Here is a 17,389-nt window from a genome sequence, read left to right on the forward strand (position 1 = left end):
CTGATGTTTGCATACGATTTTATGACATTTTGGGTGGCCAAATAAATATATTGCCCTCATATGGACATTGAAAATGGATATGTATCCATCATGTATGATTTTGTTCAGATTATGGTAACACAGGGGGTTGGACTAGATGACCTTTGGGATCCCTTCCAACTCTACAGTTCTACGATTCTACACAAAGCTTAAGTGGCTTTGTCATTCCCACTTCCTCATCCAAGTCACCTAAAACTATGGAGCGTCTGGAATGTTTCTGCCTAGGATGCCTGGGAGCTATTTTAACAAACACAAAAATAATCTTAAATTGTATGCTAATTGAAAATGGCTAGATTCAGATTCTCTTTGATGCCACTTCATTCTCAGTCCTGTGTCCTCAGATGGCCTACAGTGGAAAACTATCCAGCAACTCACATGTCAAGCCTATACGTAATGATTGCCTTTAGAGCAGCTAGTGGCGTAACAGTGAGCAAGAGTGTGCAGTGGCATTCCAGGAGAGTTTCAACCTTTTAAAGCTCAGTCTCTCTCTCTCTTAACTGATTGCATCTTCACTGGTGATTCAGCATTAACTATAACTGAAAAGAAAATATCCAAAATTGGCTCCAGGGACTTGGATGTTCCAAAATGCTATTTCAACGCACTGTTGATATATTATAGTGTTGGGGTAATAAAACAATATGTGTTATTTCCTCTGATTTTTATCTCCTTGTTTTGAAACTGAGAAGTTGAAATTTGACATGTGTTGGCTCTAATTTTGGACCTTGGTGTGAAACCAGGAAGCAGTCTTGCTCTATAGCTGCTTTTTAGGCAACACTTTTCTAGTTTTACCCTAGAGGCTAAATATCCAGCACAGGAAAAGATATCAACAGATATTTTCGGAAGTGACAGGAATAATGACCGGCAAGCTTTCTTGGATTAAGGATAGCATGCATTTTCTTTTACCCCACTGACATACCATCTGATCTTTTTTAGCAAGTTGCAGCAGCGAGCTATTTTCCATTTGGAAATGTTGGTATGTCCAGTTGCTAGTTGTTTGTGTGTGTCTGTGTGCCTTTGGAGTTGTTTATGACAAAGAGCAGACCAATGTATGCACATTCCATGAATGGCTAAAATAGGACTAAAAAAATTGAGCCTTACCCGTGACAACCACCGTGTCAGAATTGATGTCCATTTAATTTAAATCCTTTACGTTCCAGACACCAATAACCACCTCACTCTTCAGTGGTAACATGCTTGATCACAGCTGACCTTATTATATTCTTTTACCATCTGTTCCAAAATGTCCATCTTCCTATTGGTCAGTGGAAAAACACTTCACCAAACTGGGACCGTTCTGGTTTCACATGATGTGGGATAATTTTAATTACACAAGCCCTGGAATATTGATAGTTACAAAGATCCTTATGCTTTTTCCCCTTTCAACTATGCAGAGTGACTTAACTACATAATCTTAGCTATTGATTTCAAATCTAACCTGATTAGAAATAATCCAATCACTTTTATTTTTGTATGTCTCTGTTGCATAGTGATGTTGAATTAATAAAATAAGTCTACCTATTACGTATAAATTTGGGCTTTTATAGTCTAATATATACTTTGTAGAAGCAATTTTAGTTATCTTTTATTTACCTATGTCTCTATATCTTGCTTTTCCAGGCAAATAGTCTTGTCAAAATGGCTTACAATATACAGTAACGTGCCTCTCTGAGGCTTTCATGCCCCTCTTCTTTGGATAGCAGGGTGGCATACCGTCATCATAAAATAACATCAAAATAACTTAAATCACAGTTAAAAAACCCACAAAGACACATAAAAATACAGTATAATAACAACCATTTTCCATTTTAAACTGAAGCATCTAGCTACTATAGCAGTGATGGGCAACCTCTTGAGCTTGGTGTGTCAAAATTCGCCAAAAAACCGAGCATAACTTGGGTGGGGGGTTCTTCTCTCTCCTCCAAGGGCCCCCTCCTCTCCCTTGAGGCGGGGGTGACGGGGACGGCAATGGAGCGAGCGGACCCGTTCTCCTTTGCCTTGTTTTTCTTTCTTTTCTCCCTCCTTTTCACGGCGGCAGCTGGGCCGGGGATTCCTTTTTCCTCCTCCGGCCTTTGAAGTGCCTCAAAACCATAAATCAGGTTCGCAGGGTGGGGGTGGGGTCCGGCAGCTCCCCAGTTGCTGCAGTAGTGGCCCCCAGTGTCCGGGCGGAGGCGGCAGCGGTTTTGGTAGCTCGGAAGCCTGCCCGGCAGCTCCTGCAGCGCTGGTCACTTTCAGGAGCTCCGCGGCTCCGTGCCGACCACCATCTTGCCTCGCCGGAAGTCCACAAGGCCCCCAGAGATGCGTTGCCTGTGGCATTCCGCCGCCAGCCGGAAGTAAGGTCTCGGCATGCAGCCGCATGTCACCGAAAATGGCTATGTGTGTCAGTGCTGGCACGCGTGTCATAGGTTCGCCATCACTGTACTATAGGATTAGAACCAATGGTTGCAAATCCAATGAAGCAGATTTTGGCTAAACATTAGCAGAACTTTTCCAATGGACCTAAATTCACCCTCGTCCTTTTTAAATGGGTCTTGTTGCATCTGGCTTAATTTGAAAACATAGTATCCCACCACGAGCCATCCCCATAATGCATCTGGTTGTACGTGGGTTATGGTATTGCTAATGACTCCTATCTGATGTATAGGGGACTAGAAGAAGCTACAGTGGTACCTCTACTTACGAATAACTCTACTTATGAATTTTTCTACTTACAAATGGAGCTCCGTCCGCCATCTTGGATGCGGTTTAGATAGGATTTTTTTTCTACTTACGAATTTTTAGATAGGGTTGCTTCTACTTACGATTTTTTTCTCCCAAAGCATTCCTATGGGATTCGACTTACAATTTTTTTCGACTTACAAATGTGCGCATTAAATTCGTAAGTAGAGGTACCACTGTATTTTTTAAGAGCATAAGAAGAGCTTTTAAATCTGTTTTAGCTGTAAGCTTTTACTCTGTGGTTTGTGTTTCTTTGCCACAATATAAGAATACACCCCCCCATACACACACACACACACACACACACACACACACAAAAATTCCCTCCTAGTTTTGTCTCACCGGAGCCTATTTTGTGGTGAATACATGCAAACCTGTATGTATCTGCACATGTATATATTTATTTTTAAGCGTTTTTTGGGGGGTGGTGGTGGTGGTTTTGAATTAAGAGTCAAATACAGTACCAATAGATTTGTTTCGCAGGAGGGCATTTTGTGGGGAATATACACGGCTTCCCATCCAAGAGCCGGTAGATTTGTCGCAACTGTTTTTGAGAGGATTTATGGAGAATAGCAATTGCCTCACGGGAGGCTATTTACCCCGCTTCCCGCAGAAAACGCTAAGATAAAATACATGCACTCCGTGCGCTGTCTGAGATTTCGACGGTCGAAGTGGGTGTGAACGGCAGAAGCCATGAGGGAGAGAGGCAGGCGATGGGCGGCTCTGAGGGCCGGCAGAGGAGGAGCAGAAGGAAGGCTTTAGAGCCGCCCCGCAGGAAGTGATGATGGCGGCTGCGGTGGCCCCTCAGAAGCGGGCGGGAAGCGCCGCCTCAGCCCGTGCGGGTAAGAGGGACTGCGAAGCGCTGGCTTTCGCTTCTCTCGGGGCTTCATTCTCATACGGCTTTCAGCTTCGGGAAAGGGGTGTTTTTGTTTTCGTGTTTTGATTTTTTTCTTGAGGTGTGTGTGTTTCGTTGTGTGCATATTTTAATCCGTTTACAGCAAGGGCAGCGACTAAAAGCTCAGCGCACTTCCCTCTCCTTCTGCGCTTGAGGAATCAAGACCGCAACTGCATGCCCAACCGTACGCTGAAAACATATAATCGCTCCCCCGCAAAGAACCATGGGTTCTGTAGTTTATCCACACCGGGAATAGTGCCTAGCGCCCTTAACAAACTACAATTCCCAGGGTTCTCTGCGTGAAAATATAGGTTTGTGTTTCACGCACAGAAATCTTGCGCCCCCTTCCCCCCCGCACCAGCTTCTCGGCTTGTAAATGCTGAAACCCCCTAATTTCTTGCCTCCCTTCACCAAAGTGTAGCATTTTATGATTTGAGAATCTTTACCCTCAACAAGGGTAAAACAAGGGACCCAGGTGGTGCTGTGGGTTAAACCACTGAGCCTAGGGCTTGCTGATCAGAAGGTCGGCGGTTCGAATCCCTGTGACGGGGTGAGCCCCCGTTGCTTGGTCCCAGCTCCTGCCAACCTAGCAGTTCGAAAGCACGTCAAAATGCAAGTAGATAAATAGGAACCGCTACAGTGGGAAGGTAAATGGTGTTTCCATGTGCTGCTCTGGTTTGCCAAAAGCGGCTTTGTCATGCTGGCCACATGACCTGGAAGATGTACGCTGGCTCCCTCGGCCAATAATGCGAGATGAGCGCACAACCCCAGAGTCAGTCACGACTGGACCTAATGGTCAGGGGTCTCTTTACAGGTAGGTAGTCCCTCCCTCGTTTTCAGTCAATATACAGTATGCAATAGTTTATTGTTACAACAGTTTTTTCTCCAAGGTGTGATGTACAGTACAGTACGTGGTTCACCTCTTCATTTTATCTTCACAGTCCTGTGGTGCAGGTTAGACTGAGATGCAGCAACTGGCAAAAGTAGGCATCATAGCTGAGTTAGTCTTTGAACCCTGGCCTCCCAGGCCTTAGTCCTTTTCTCTCTAAGGGTTTGTGACCCACAGAAGTATTAATGCTCTGGATGTTCTCCTATTGTGGTAGGAATCTTCTGTATCCTCCTCCCAGTAGTTTTTGACCCCATATATACAAAATGTCTTTCATATACCACTGAATCCCATTTTAAGTTTTGACCCATTAGCATTAGGGCTACTTCCAAACTGTATTTTGTGGATGGGATTCAGTTCTCTTAACCACAAATTCAGGTTTTGCAATCAGAGTGAATTCGGTACCCTTCCTGGACTTTGTGGGATTAGGAAGGTGTTTTTTTGGGGGGTGCAGTAGAAAGAGTGAGCTAATAGTTGCTTCATATAACCTCCCTGGAAACAAATTGGATTGAATCCTCAGTAAACAGCCACATTATGTATTCTGGTTGCCAGTTCATTTCTTGGCTCAACTGAAAGTGCTCACATTGCTGCTTAACACCCCACATATTTGAAAGATTGTCTCCTTCCTTTCCTACAGAGCCTCTTGGGTGCCCTCAGAGACTCGGTTGGTGGTTGTCTGGAACAGGGCATTCTCTGTGGCAGCCCCTAAGTTGTGGCAGCATCCCCACAGATGCCTGGCACCTATACAACTCTTGGTGAATGCTGGTGATGGTGCACCTCTTTACCCTGGCTTTTGGCACTTGAGGTGTATATTGTAGAATCATAGTAGAGTTGTAAGGTACCATGGGGACGCAGGTGGTGCTGTGGGTTAAACCACTGAGCCTAGGGCTTGCTGATCAGAAGATTGGCGGTTCGAATCCCTGCAACGGGGTGAGCTCCCGTTGCTTGGTCCCAGCTCCTGCCCACCTAGCAGTTCGAAATCACGTCAAGTGCAAGTAAATAAATAAATAAGTACCGCTCCAGCGTTTCCATGCACTGCTCTGGTTGCCAGAAGTGGCTTAGTCATGCTGGCCACATGACCCAGAAGCTGTCTGCAGACAAACGTCGGCTCCCTCGGCCTATAGAGCGAGATGAGCGCCGCAACCTCAGAGTCGTCCGCGACTAGACCTAATGGTCAGGGGTACCTTTACCTTTAAGGGACCATGAGGGGAGGGCCATTCATCTAACCACCTGCAGTGCATGGATCTTCTGCCCAAAGTGGGGCTTGAACCTACAACCCTAAGATTATAAGAGTCTCATGCTGTACTGACTGAGGTATCCTGCCTTATTTTTTGTGATTGTAATTTGTTTTAAACTGTTATAATATGTTTTAATGTTATAACCTGCTCTAAGATCTTAAGGTGAAGAGTGGGTAATTAGTAATAATCATAATAATCTCCCTGTTAAGGAAGAGGGGGTTGCCTGGGGGGAGAGGTAGAGAAGGAGGGGGGTAGAAGGAGAGAGAAACATGGAAGACTCCCCACTTTCAGGATTATTTTTAAGAACATACACACATCCAGGCAGACACTCCACCAAGCTACTTTCTTGCATTTCTCAAGCTTTCTGTGTAAAACTAAGGAACTGTTAATTACAGAAGCTGGGGAGGATTTTTGGTGTGGTTTTTTTTTTGAAGGGGGCTGCAAGTTAATGAAAGAACGGCACCCAGGGCTCCCCTGAACGTTCCTCAAGTCACCCCAGGGTGCCACAGCACACTGGTTGACAACCACTGGCGTAGGGGATAAAATTGAATGCTAAGTAACCCCACATTGAAAGCTCCATGGGGCTAAAGAGCACTCCCCAAGCATCACCCTCTGGAAGCGACCATCCAAGTAGGACCAGAACTACTCTAAAGCGTGCTACCCACACTTAACTTGGACAGCTGCTCCAGAAGGGCTCCAGAAGGATACTATGGTTGGTGGTTTGTAAAACTGCTGAGAGGTCGATGAGAATTAACAGTGACACATTTCTGTTGTCCCTCTCCCAACAAAGGTACCTAATAATACAGGGCGAGCAAAACAGTTTCTGTGCCAAAACTGGGCCCAATTGAAATGGATCTAGAAAATCATTTTCCTCCAAAAGTTTCTGGACTTGGTCCATGACTACCAGCTTAAGAACCTTGCCCAAGAAGGGGAGATTGGCAACTGGCCAGTAGAATCTACCAGTTAACTACTTTAACATGGGTCCTACTTTTAATTTCTTGACTTTCTTTTGCTTACTGTATTTCTGTCTTCTTCGGTCTTCTTGGGACCTTTCTGTGTGATTGCCTTTCTCTCCCCCGCAACCTGTAATCCCCAAAATGTGCAGCATAGCAAGTGAATTGTAAGGGTGGTATTCAACTAAATACTGTATTACTCAGAGTAGACATTAAAATAAATGAGCATGAGTAAGTTAGGTCTATGCATTACAGTATGTCAAGTGAAACTTAGTTGAATGCCACCCTAAATATTTAGACCTGGATTGAGATTATTCCTATTTATTTTCAGCATCTACAACATACATTTTCAAATGTAATTCACATATAATTGAGGGTATTTTGATCTTTTCGTTTTGTAGAATTTGTATGAAAAAACTTCATGAACACAATCTATTTTAAAACATTGTGCTTTTATAGTACATGAGCAGCATGTATTCTAAATAAAAAAACCACCACTTGCGGAAAATCCTTATAATGCTTTGTGGTGAATTTGCCAAGTGACTTCCGGGTTTTAGGTCCGGCACACACACAGCCTTCTGCTTAGTTACACATTTAAAAGGTTGCCTTTTAAACTTACAAAACTGCAGTCTGGTGACCAGTTTTAGCAAGACAGCATTGCTAACAACAGATGGCAAATAGCTCTGATGTAATTCTTATTTGCAATTCATTCTTGTGAAGCTTCACAAACATTTTCATCCAATTCGCAAAAAGTGCCTCCCTCTACATTTGTTGTGCTCTGAGACTTCAAGCCAAATTAAAACTAAAAAACATTTTGTATTGTTGGGATTCCTGTGGGCTCATGTGATACTTTTGGTAAAGATTGCCTTGTGGCAATTTTGAATAAGTGCATGTTTGGAAGCAATTAAAGGTCTGTGTCCTTTAAATAATGCTTATTAGTACATAACAGATGCTGTTTAGAAACATCATGCTTTTTAATAGGCTCTGCTTTCAGACTGAATGGTTGTTTTTCAACCCTGACTGTCAGTCAGAATGCTTAAAGGTATGGCATTGTTTACGCAAAGTCTAAGTCAATTTTCTGCTTTGAAATTATTGGTAAATTGCTAATCCCATACCCCCCCTTTTTTCCTCCACCTCCAGTTTTCTATACAGTCATATTTTGGAGATATGTCAAATCCTCACAATTGAAACTTTATGTCTCTGCTTTATTATTAAAATTGATTTATAGTACTTGTCTCTGATTGATGCCTCAGAATTAAAGTTGGTTGCATAACACTATACCACCATAAGCCTTAGTTGGTCTATTTTTTAGAATTGTTGGTTGTATATTTTTCTTTTCTTTCTTTCTTTCATTCATTTGTGAGCTGCCCTTTTGCCAAATGATATTCAGGACTGCATTATTTCAGCCTTATTTTCCCATCTTTAATAAATAAATCAGATTTATTTCCAATCAGGTGTGACTGTTCAGACCTTCTTCCTCTCTTTGATGAAAATAATGATGGTTCTGCTTCATATTCCTGTTTCAGTTTTGGAAAGCAAAGATTGGAGTAATTTTTCCTATGATATTGCTACAGCTTGAATTCCTTCTCTGGTTGTATGCAGATTTTTATTTTTAAATTATTATTTTATTTATGATTTTCAGTTTTATACATTTCAATAATTTTACAATCATTTTAACATTTCAAAACTCGACTTCCTTTCCCCCTCATTCTGCGGTTCCTTAAATTTATTTTTTATATTTTCTGCATATTCCAAATTAACTTAATTTACTCATTTATTCATCTACCTTATAAAACTGCAGGTTGTTACAATAATCCTGCCATTGTTCTTATATGTTTGCAGTTTATTTGTAAATATTCAATAAACCATTTCCATTCTTTTATAAAAAGTTTGTTATCTTGATTTCTTATTTTTCCAGTAACTTTTGCTATTTGCATATTCCATAAGTTTTTGTATATTCTTCTTTCGCTGGGACTTCTTCTTTCCATTTTTAGGCAAGTAACATTCTTGCTGCTGTAGTCACATACATGAATAAATTTCTATACAGTTTGGGTAGTTACATCCCTATAATTCCCCAAAGGAAAGCTTCTGGTGTTTTTTTTAAAAAACAAACAAGCGTTATTTTAAACATCTTTTTCAATTCATTTAATATATCATTTCCCAGTAAGCTTTAACCTTACTACAAGACCACCACATATGATAAAAAGAGCCTTCTTTTTCTTTACACTTCCAATACAGTACTTATTTGTTTTTGATTTATGCATTTTATACATTTTTGCCAATTTACTCGGTGTTAGGTAGGTACCATCGATACAACATTTTCAAATAATTTTCTCTTAAACCATAGCATGTTGTAACTTTTATATCCATATTCCATAATTGTTCCCATGCTTCCATATCTATATTATGACCAACATCTATTACCCAATGTATCATTGAGGATTTTACTTGCTCATCCTTTGTCTCCCATTCCAATAATATCTTATAGATTTTAGGTAGCACTTTTACATTACATTCCAACAGATCTCTCCAGTTGTGATATTTGTTCCCCAAACCCTTGTATCCTATCTTTCTTAAATACATCATTCAAATGATGGTATTGTATCCATGTTGTTAATTTTCCTGATAATTATTTCAGTTGATACTCCCCTTCCTTGTTTTAATAAATTTCTATAAGTTGTCTACCCTTCTATCATATTCTTTTTCTTTACCACTATAGCTTCCAATAGTGGGAGCCAAAGTGGTGTTTTGCCTCTAATAGATTTTTTATTTATCACATACTCCATACAATCGTTCCTAATTATATGATTTGTAAATCCTTTATGTACGTTCACCTTTTCATACCATAAATAAGCATGCCAACCTAAAATATTATTATGGCCTTCTAAGTCTAAAATATGTGAATTCTCCAATGTCATCCATTCCTTCAACCAACAAAGACAAGGTGCTTCATAATATAATCTCATTTTTTGTTTTTAATTCCAGTTTTTTAAAACATACCACATTAGTATGACATCAGATTTGTAATTCTTTAGCAAGCAAGCAAGCAGATTTATAAAACTTGCCAATCCAGATATTTTCTTCTATGTGATACAACATTCTCCTCCCACATAGAATTATTTCATTGTGTGAGATAGGTGTGTAGTTTTAAAATATAACATAGCTACAAAAAACTGTTTGAATTGGAAGTAAGGAATTATAAACTATTCAAATACTAGTAAAATCTACAATGCTGGATAAATTCCAAGTTAACCGCAAAAAATATGGTGTGTAAAAAAACAAGCCACAGACAGCGGTTTTCTGGAGTTTATCCAGAAAACCTCTTTCTGTGGCTTGTTTTTTTTACACACCATATCAACACAATCTCATGGGCCAATAATTTGCTAAAAAGTTAAGGAGTCTCCTTCATTGGTTCTTTATTAGAGGAGTCTCTTTGATAATACTTTGTAGTATGTGACAAGTGGGATCTGCAACAAAATATTGAAATATTCACCATTCCAGTCAGTCAGCATTGGCATACTACATAAGACTGCCTTTCATTTCCCCTTCCACTCAGTTTTCCACTTCAGGCTGCCCACCCCCCAATAGTTAGCATTCTGGTTTTTTTATACTTCTGCAAACCCATTTTAACTCCTTTAGCCTTCCTAAACATGCTTGATCGAACCAGTAAAGGCTTTACTCGGGGACAGGCATGATCTCTATTTGAAAGTGGGTAATTATATCATTGATGTACCCAGTGTGGAAATAATTTGATTATTCATCACTTTAACACCACTGATGTCAGCTGTAGGTTGATATAGTAACTGAAGGTTATGAAGGTCAGGAGGGAGTTTAGAGTGGCTGGAACCTCATCTCTCAATGACAACACAAGGAACATGGGATTCTTATTACAAATAAATCCTTTAAAATGCCATGTGAGTCATAAGTGGGTAACTGGCAGAAGATTAGTAGGAGTACCATTCATCATACTAAAAAGTGGCAGGTGTCCCCTTTTCACCGCAAATCTTGCCTCTTTTTTTATTGCTTTGGTATTCTTTCCAAAACCTCTCTTTTGGGTCATTGCCCAAAGGGGGCAGGATTTAACAGTGAAAAGGGGGCAGGGCACCTGTCACTATTTAGTTTGATGGGTTGTAGTCTTACCAGTTTACCAATAAGGATGAGTTGCCCTCTGTTTCCCACATCTGCCGCTACACCAGGAGAATTTGAAGGTTTTCTTAAAGGCCCTTTCATTTGGAGAGTTGGTAGCTTCTACAACTTGAAATTCCATTAAGAACAGCTTTAAGTAAATAAACTTAAGTTTGTGCAATAACCTATGGTCAGTTCTTGAAAGAGATCTGTCTTGCTTGCCGAGGTTTGGAGCAGAAGAGGGTTGAATTGGCTAAAATACATATATGACAGCTTGACAGCCTTTTTATTGAACTTTCAGGATTTTACATAAAAACATTGTGTGTTTCCTGTTGTACTGGGGAGGCTAATTTCTTTTGGTTATGGAATAATAATATTTCCTGCTGGCTTCAGGCCATGCTGAATCAGTAACGAGGTGATCTAGGCCTGTGGGTTTGAATGACCATAATTTTAGTTCAGGACAGTAAATAACTATTCTACAGTTAATCAGAACTGTGGTTTTATAGTGGGATTTACATGATTAAGCAATCATGTCAACATATGCCATTTCCATCCATCTTAAATCTCAAGCAAAGTGAGTTTGGAGGCCACTGTAATTAACTTTGGTGTGTGTCCTATCTATTTCACAAAATTCATTGTAGTTTGATTGGCAGTTTGAATACAAGTCGAATCTAAAATCAAAGTTGTGATTGGTTTTTTCCCCAGGTATCTTTGGAAAGCAAATATGTTTATCTGCAAAGTTTTTTCTGGCATGCTAAGCATTGTTATGCCAACAGTTTTCTTTTTTCCTTTCTTTAAAAAAATACTGTTTTTTCCCATGTTAGAGAAGATAAATATTGAGAAAACAATTGTTACAACAGTAAACAACAAGTAACTTGTCAGGATAAAATTGCAGACTTTTATCATGCCATGTGTTAAGTTTCATTTGATAACTCTAAGAGATCACACCACATTTTCCCATGAGTGCTGGGTAGATTCCTACCACAGTATGCATTCAATAAAGAGTTGCTACATGCTATAAAAGGAATATGGATAGTGTTTGCCCTTTGCTGCTCTGGCATGTTTAGTTTCTCAGCCAATGCTATTGACCATAGTCTGTTATACCAAGAATCATTGTTCAGCCCATCACTGGTTTTCCCTTTGTGGCTTAGGGCCCTCGTATTTACGGAACCGCCTCTCCTGGTATGCCCCGCAGAGGACCTTAAGGTCCATGAATAACCATAGTTTAGAGGTCCCGGGCCCTAAGGAAGTCAGACTATCCTCCACCACGGCCAGGGCCTTTTCAGTGATGGCTCCGACCTGGTGGAATGCTCTGTCCCATGAGACTAGGGCCCTACAGGATTTAACCTCCTTCCGCGGGGCCTGTAAGACAGAGCTATTCTGCCTGGCCTTTAATTTGAACTCAGCCTGATCTTTTATTTCCCCTCTCTTCCCCCCTCCCCCCTTTTATGAAGATTACCTGCTCTGGGACCCCACAGCTAATTCTCCCCTGGCCTCCTCGCTGGCCCAAGTAAGTCTAATTTAGCCAGCTAGCCCTGGTGACTATCTAATGTTTATTGGATGGATTTCCCCAAAATTGGTTCTTGAACTTGAATTTTATTGTTATTCATGCTTTTATACTATATTTTATGCTACTTTGAATGTTGTATTACAATTAAGTGTTTTAAATTTGTTTTTAGCCGCCCTGAACCTGGCCGGGTTTCTGAACTGGGAAGGGTGGAGTATAAATAAAAATTTATTATTATTGTTATTATTATTTCAAACATCTGGCTATCTCCATACGAGCAGCAGTCTTTAGGATAATCATGAGCAGACAGGATCCTAAGCCCAAGTGGTGCTAGTACAGGGGACATTTCAATTGTTTTTTTGTATATCAATCTTATTTCTTTGAAGACAGCATTCCAGAAGGGTTTGATGATGTCAAAACACCACCACATATGTAAATATGTACCTTGGACTGCGCATCCCTTCCAACAATTTTCTGAGCCATCATGTCTTCCTTTAAAATCTAACGTTAGTGAAATACTGTATATTCCGGCGTATAAGACGACCCCCAACTTTTCCAGTTAAAATATAGAGTTTGGGATATACTGTACTCGCCGTATAAGAAATACGACCCGGAGTATAAGACAACCCCTGACTTTTGAGAAGATTTTCCTGGGTTAAAAAGTAGTCTTATACGCAGGAATATACTGTATATGCTATTGAGGTGTCATTCAGTTCAATCAAATTAAAATGGGATACCTTTTAAACAGTGTAACCCTATGCATGTCTATTCAGAAGTAAGTTCAATTGAGTTTGGTGGTGCTTACTTACAGATAAGCAAGTATAGAATTGCAGCCTTAGTTTTGTTTCCTAAATATAAGTCAAGCATGCTGTATCAGTTCTCAATTAATTTAGGGCAGTGAATTTTTTCCCTGGATAACCAATTTTATTGTCCAAAGTTAGGCAGATGTGTTGCAGAGGCTTAGGATGCTCAGCAGGTAGATAGATAAGTACAAAATGTCCTTTTGTACTGGAAGGTGGAAGGTATTGTAGAGTTTTGTATTGCAGAATAAAGGATATTAAAAACAGCAACTTGTGAATTTTCTTCCAATCTCGGTCTTCCAATCTCTGTCATGAAGATGTGATTTCCTATACCTAAAAGCATTATTTATAGATCACCCCTCCTGCCTTTCCTTGAAAGCTTTTAGTATTAAACAAGTTTGCAGTTGTTAAAATCAGTTAAATAAGTCATCTCAGAAAGGAAATTGGGTGATTGCTTTTAAGATCTCTCTGTTAATTTTAATTAAAGAGAGGACACATTATGGCAGGCATCCCCAAACTTTGGCCCTCCAGATGTTTTGGACTACAATTCCCATCTTCCCCAACCACTGGTCCTGTTAGCTAGGGATCATGGGAGTTGTAGGCCAAAACATCTGTAGGGCTGCAGTTTGGGGATGCCTGCATTATGGGGTGCCTTAGACACGGAGCTTTTTCTCTTCCTTTCTGAAACTGGTCTTTTCATGATTAACAGAAGAATCCTAGACAGGGACATAAACTATGTATGTTATTTCCTTTAGATTCAACAGAAATATTTTACTTTTGGTGCAAATGTAGCTAATTACCACGTGTAAAAGGCCTGAGGCTGCAACCTGCTGGTTTGAGACCTCTGTTGACATTGTTGCTGTAGAATCAGCCAATGTGATGTCATGACCTTGTTTACCAGCTTGGGTTATTTAAGATGGCAGTCCCTTTCAGCTCTGCAGAAATGCAACGGCTAGAATGTCTGGAATCTCTCAAATGCAAGAGGCCTCTTCTTCTAAATATACTCTCTGGATGGTTGCACCGTATCTTTTCTGCGGTTGCAGAGAACCCCTCATATTTTATTACTCTCATTTCCCCCCTTTGTTGATGACCGTCATATAAGTTTGTTCTGTTTTAAAGAGATTCAAACTGGTTTATTGTAGCTTTTCTGGCTCAATATTCTCTTAACACGTAGCTGTAGATGAATAGCTGTTTTAAATGTAATCCAGCAATTTAAATTGGCTACAAAGTTCTCCTTGGAATTTTGGAATCTCCAGTTACAGAGCTGTTGAAAGAGACACTCCATAACCCAGGCATTTGCAGAAAACAGTATCTAAGTAGAAAAGGGAAATTGGCAAATTTTATCCTGCCCCCAACTTCTTCTTCTTCTTCTTTACTTCTCTCTCATCACTCTGTGAGACAACAGCAAGAGTTGTTTTGTCATGTATGAAAACACTTTGGGTTTATGGAAACAGAATATCTATGTGATCTGCTTTTGCAGTTCAAAATATTTTAGAAAGAAGAGTGGCAGGTGTCTGTATCTCATCTTACATTTGGGGAAACAGACACGCTGAAGAAGTTGAACAGCAAATGAAGCACCATCTCGCCTACTGAAAAGTTACCTACCCAGATTTGAAAGTAAATAAACTTATGGCACTATATTTTCTGCTGGGTTAAACAGAACATGAATAAAATTCTTGCTGATAATGCCAAGGTTGCAGATTTGATTCCTGTATAGGACAGCTGCATATTCCTTCATTGCAGGGAGTTGAACTAGATCAGGCACCCCCCAGACTTCGGCCCTCCAGATGTTTTGGACTACAATTCCCATCTTCCCCGACCACTGGTCCTGTTAGCTAGGAATCATGGGAGTTGTAGGCCAAAACATCTGGAGGGCCGCAGTTTGGGGATGCCTGAACTAGATGATCCTCAGGGTCGCTAACAACTCTACAATTCTATAATTCTATACTTTGAAGATGCTGCCTAGTGCGTTGGGTGGAAGAATATTTAGCTGAAGATTTTGCCCTGTGATATTTTCTGTGCTTTTTATGTATCTATATATTGATCATCATCACACAAGTTCAAATGAACCACTATGAAGAATACTGTACTTGCTAAGCGATTTTGAAAGGTTAAGCGATTTATGTTGCCAGCATTTTTACAGTAGGGACAAACAAAATGCTGTATCGATAATTCAAGCATTACTGGGATAGAATACAGTGTGCTTTTCAGCTTCATAGATGGAATGCCACACATCTTGCTGTTTATGGAACACATACCCAGAACTTAAATCTGTGCATAAAGACTTTAAAAATAAGATTGGTATTAATCCTGCAAAGCATTCCTCTATTTAAAAATATCTTATTAGCGCATTAAATAATAATGATGTCTCATTTTGTTCCTAATGTGGAGTGGATCCCCTTTGCCTAATATGGTTGTTTGACATACTTCTAGGAGGGCCTGTTTACCTCTCTTATATCCCCTCACCCACCCCATGGTTTCTTTAGTACAAAGTGCTGACTTATGCTTTGCAGTGGAAATTAACCAGTGTTGTATTGCTCAGTTTGTGATTACTCTAGTATGCTATATTCCAGTATGCTTGCACTCACAGTCTCAAACACAGACGTTGTTGATATGGCCTGCCGTATTTTGAGGTTCGCTACCCACCATTTTATGGAACACAGGTGGGTAGCTTATGCTGTGGTCTAAACCACTGAGCCTAGGGCTTGCCAATCAGAAGGTCGGCGGTTTGAATCCCCATGATGGGGTAAGCTCCCGTTGTTCAGATCCAGCTCCTGCCAACCTAGCAGTTCAAAAGCACATCAAAGTGCAAGTGCCACGTTTCTCCGAAAATAAGCCATACAGTACTCCGAAAAAAAGCCATACCCCGAAAATAAGCCATACCCCCAAAATAAGCCATAGCGATAGGCAGTACCATACTTAATTTTAAAAAAAGACATCCCCTGAAAATAAGCCACCGTGTTTTTTTTTTTGAGGAAGAATAAATATAAGACGGTGTCTTATTTGGAGAGAAACACAGTATTTAAATAGGTACCACTCCGGCGGGAAGGAAAACGGCGTTTCCATGCACTGCTCTGGTTTCACTAGAAGTGGCTTAGTCATGCTGGCCACATGACCCGGAAAAACTGTCTGTGGACAAACGTCGGCTCCCTCGGCCAGTAAAGTGAGATGAGCACTGCAACCCCAGAGTCGTTCATGACTGCACTTAACTGTCAGGGGTCCTTTACCTTTACCTTTTACCCACCATTCCGGCTAATATTCCTAGGAAATATTGGGCCTTAAGAAGGTAGCTTGAGAAGGCCAGGAAGTAATTTTGAAGCCTATCCTGCTGAATGGCATTTTGTAGTGGCAGGAAAATGGGTGTAAAGGTGACACAATAACCCTTTAAGATAAAGTTTTCACTTGGAGCAGTTGGGAACAGAGCAGTTTCGGGGCGGGGTGGGGGCCTTTAACACTTGCCCCTGCTCTCGCTGCCTAAATCTCCCTTCCACCCGACTTCCCCACTAATCTTTAACAGATCTGTTTAATTAGTTAAATAGATATAATATATATATTGCATTTCTTGCAAAAACATTTATTTTGTTTAGAAAATGTCCATAATCAAAGACTTTGAATCAATAGTGGACAAATTATTTAATGTGCAATGTATCTCAGTTGCAAGGTTGAAAACTTTGAAAACCAAAGGGATTTTAATCAGTGGGGCACGTTTGAAGGAAACAGCTCTCAGGTTTGTTTTGCCAATTTGGAAATTCTCAATTCTTTGCTTATGCAGAAATCTAAGAAGAGACCATTTTGAGCTAGTTGTTATTGCTGTGGTTTTGTTATAACATAAGAAATTAGGTAGATACATTTTTCTACCTTTCCTTTAAAATGTTATAGTTACTTTGTGGTTCTGGCTACTGTGGTGGAGGAAAATTGTTCCTATAGTTTTGGTGCCACTTTGTATACTCTCGTATATATTCTCATTTTAGGCCCTCCTATGTGAGACGGAATGATTGATCCTACAAAACATTGTACACCATTGTGGTGAAAGTTTGAGTTTGGAGAGAAGTAGGGCTGTCACTCAGTTAAACAAATTTTAGTCAATCATACTCAGTATTTTTTAAAAAATCATTCTGTAGCAAAATATAATTTCTTTTGTTATTTTAAATATAATTATTAACCATCCTATAATATAGCTCTCTGGGTGAAATGCGTATTTTATGAAGCATGTGTATGTATATAGCAGTCA

General features: G+C 40.2%; 1 protein-coding gene across 3 annotated transcripts in view; it reads left to right on the forward strand.

Annotated features, from left to right (window-relative positions):
• The first annotated feature begins 3,161 nt into the window (after positions 1-3,161).
• FAM169B (Protein) overlaps positions 3,162-17,389 on the forward strand; it is a 51,772-nt gene continuing 37,544 nt past the window's right edge. The window contains exon 1 of one of the 3 annotated variants that reach the window (XM_035131789.2): positions 3,162-3,596. In XM_035131789.2, the coding sequence (XP_034987680.1) occupies positions 3,536-3,596 (61 nt within the window). In that variant the 5' untranslated portion in view covers positions 3,162-3,535. The remainder of the gene's footprint in view (positions 3,597-17,389) is intronic. The other 2 variants (XM_035131788.2, XM_035131792.2) reach the window with 2 other exon arrangements.

Source organism: Zootoca vivipara, chromosome 14 (assembly GCF_963506605.1).
Source record: "Zootoca vivipara chromosome 14, rZooViv1.1, whole genome shotgun sequence".
Taxonomy (NCBI): Eukaryota; Metazoa; Chordata; class Lepidosauria; order Squamata; family Lacertidae; genus Zootoca; species Zootoca vivipara.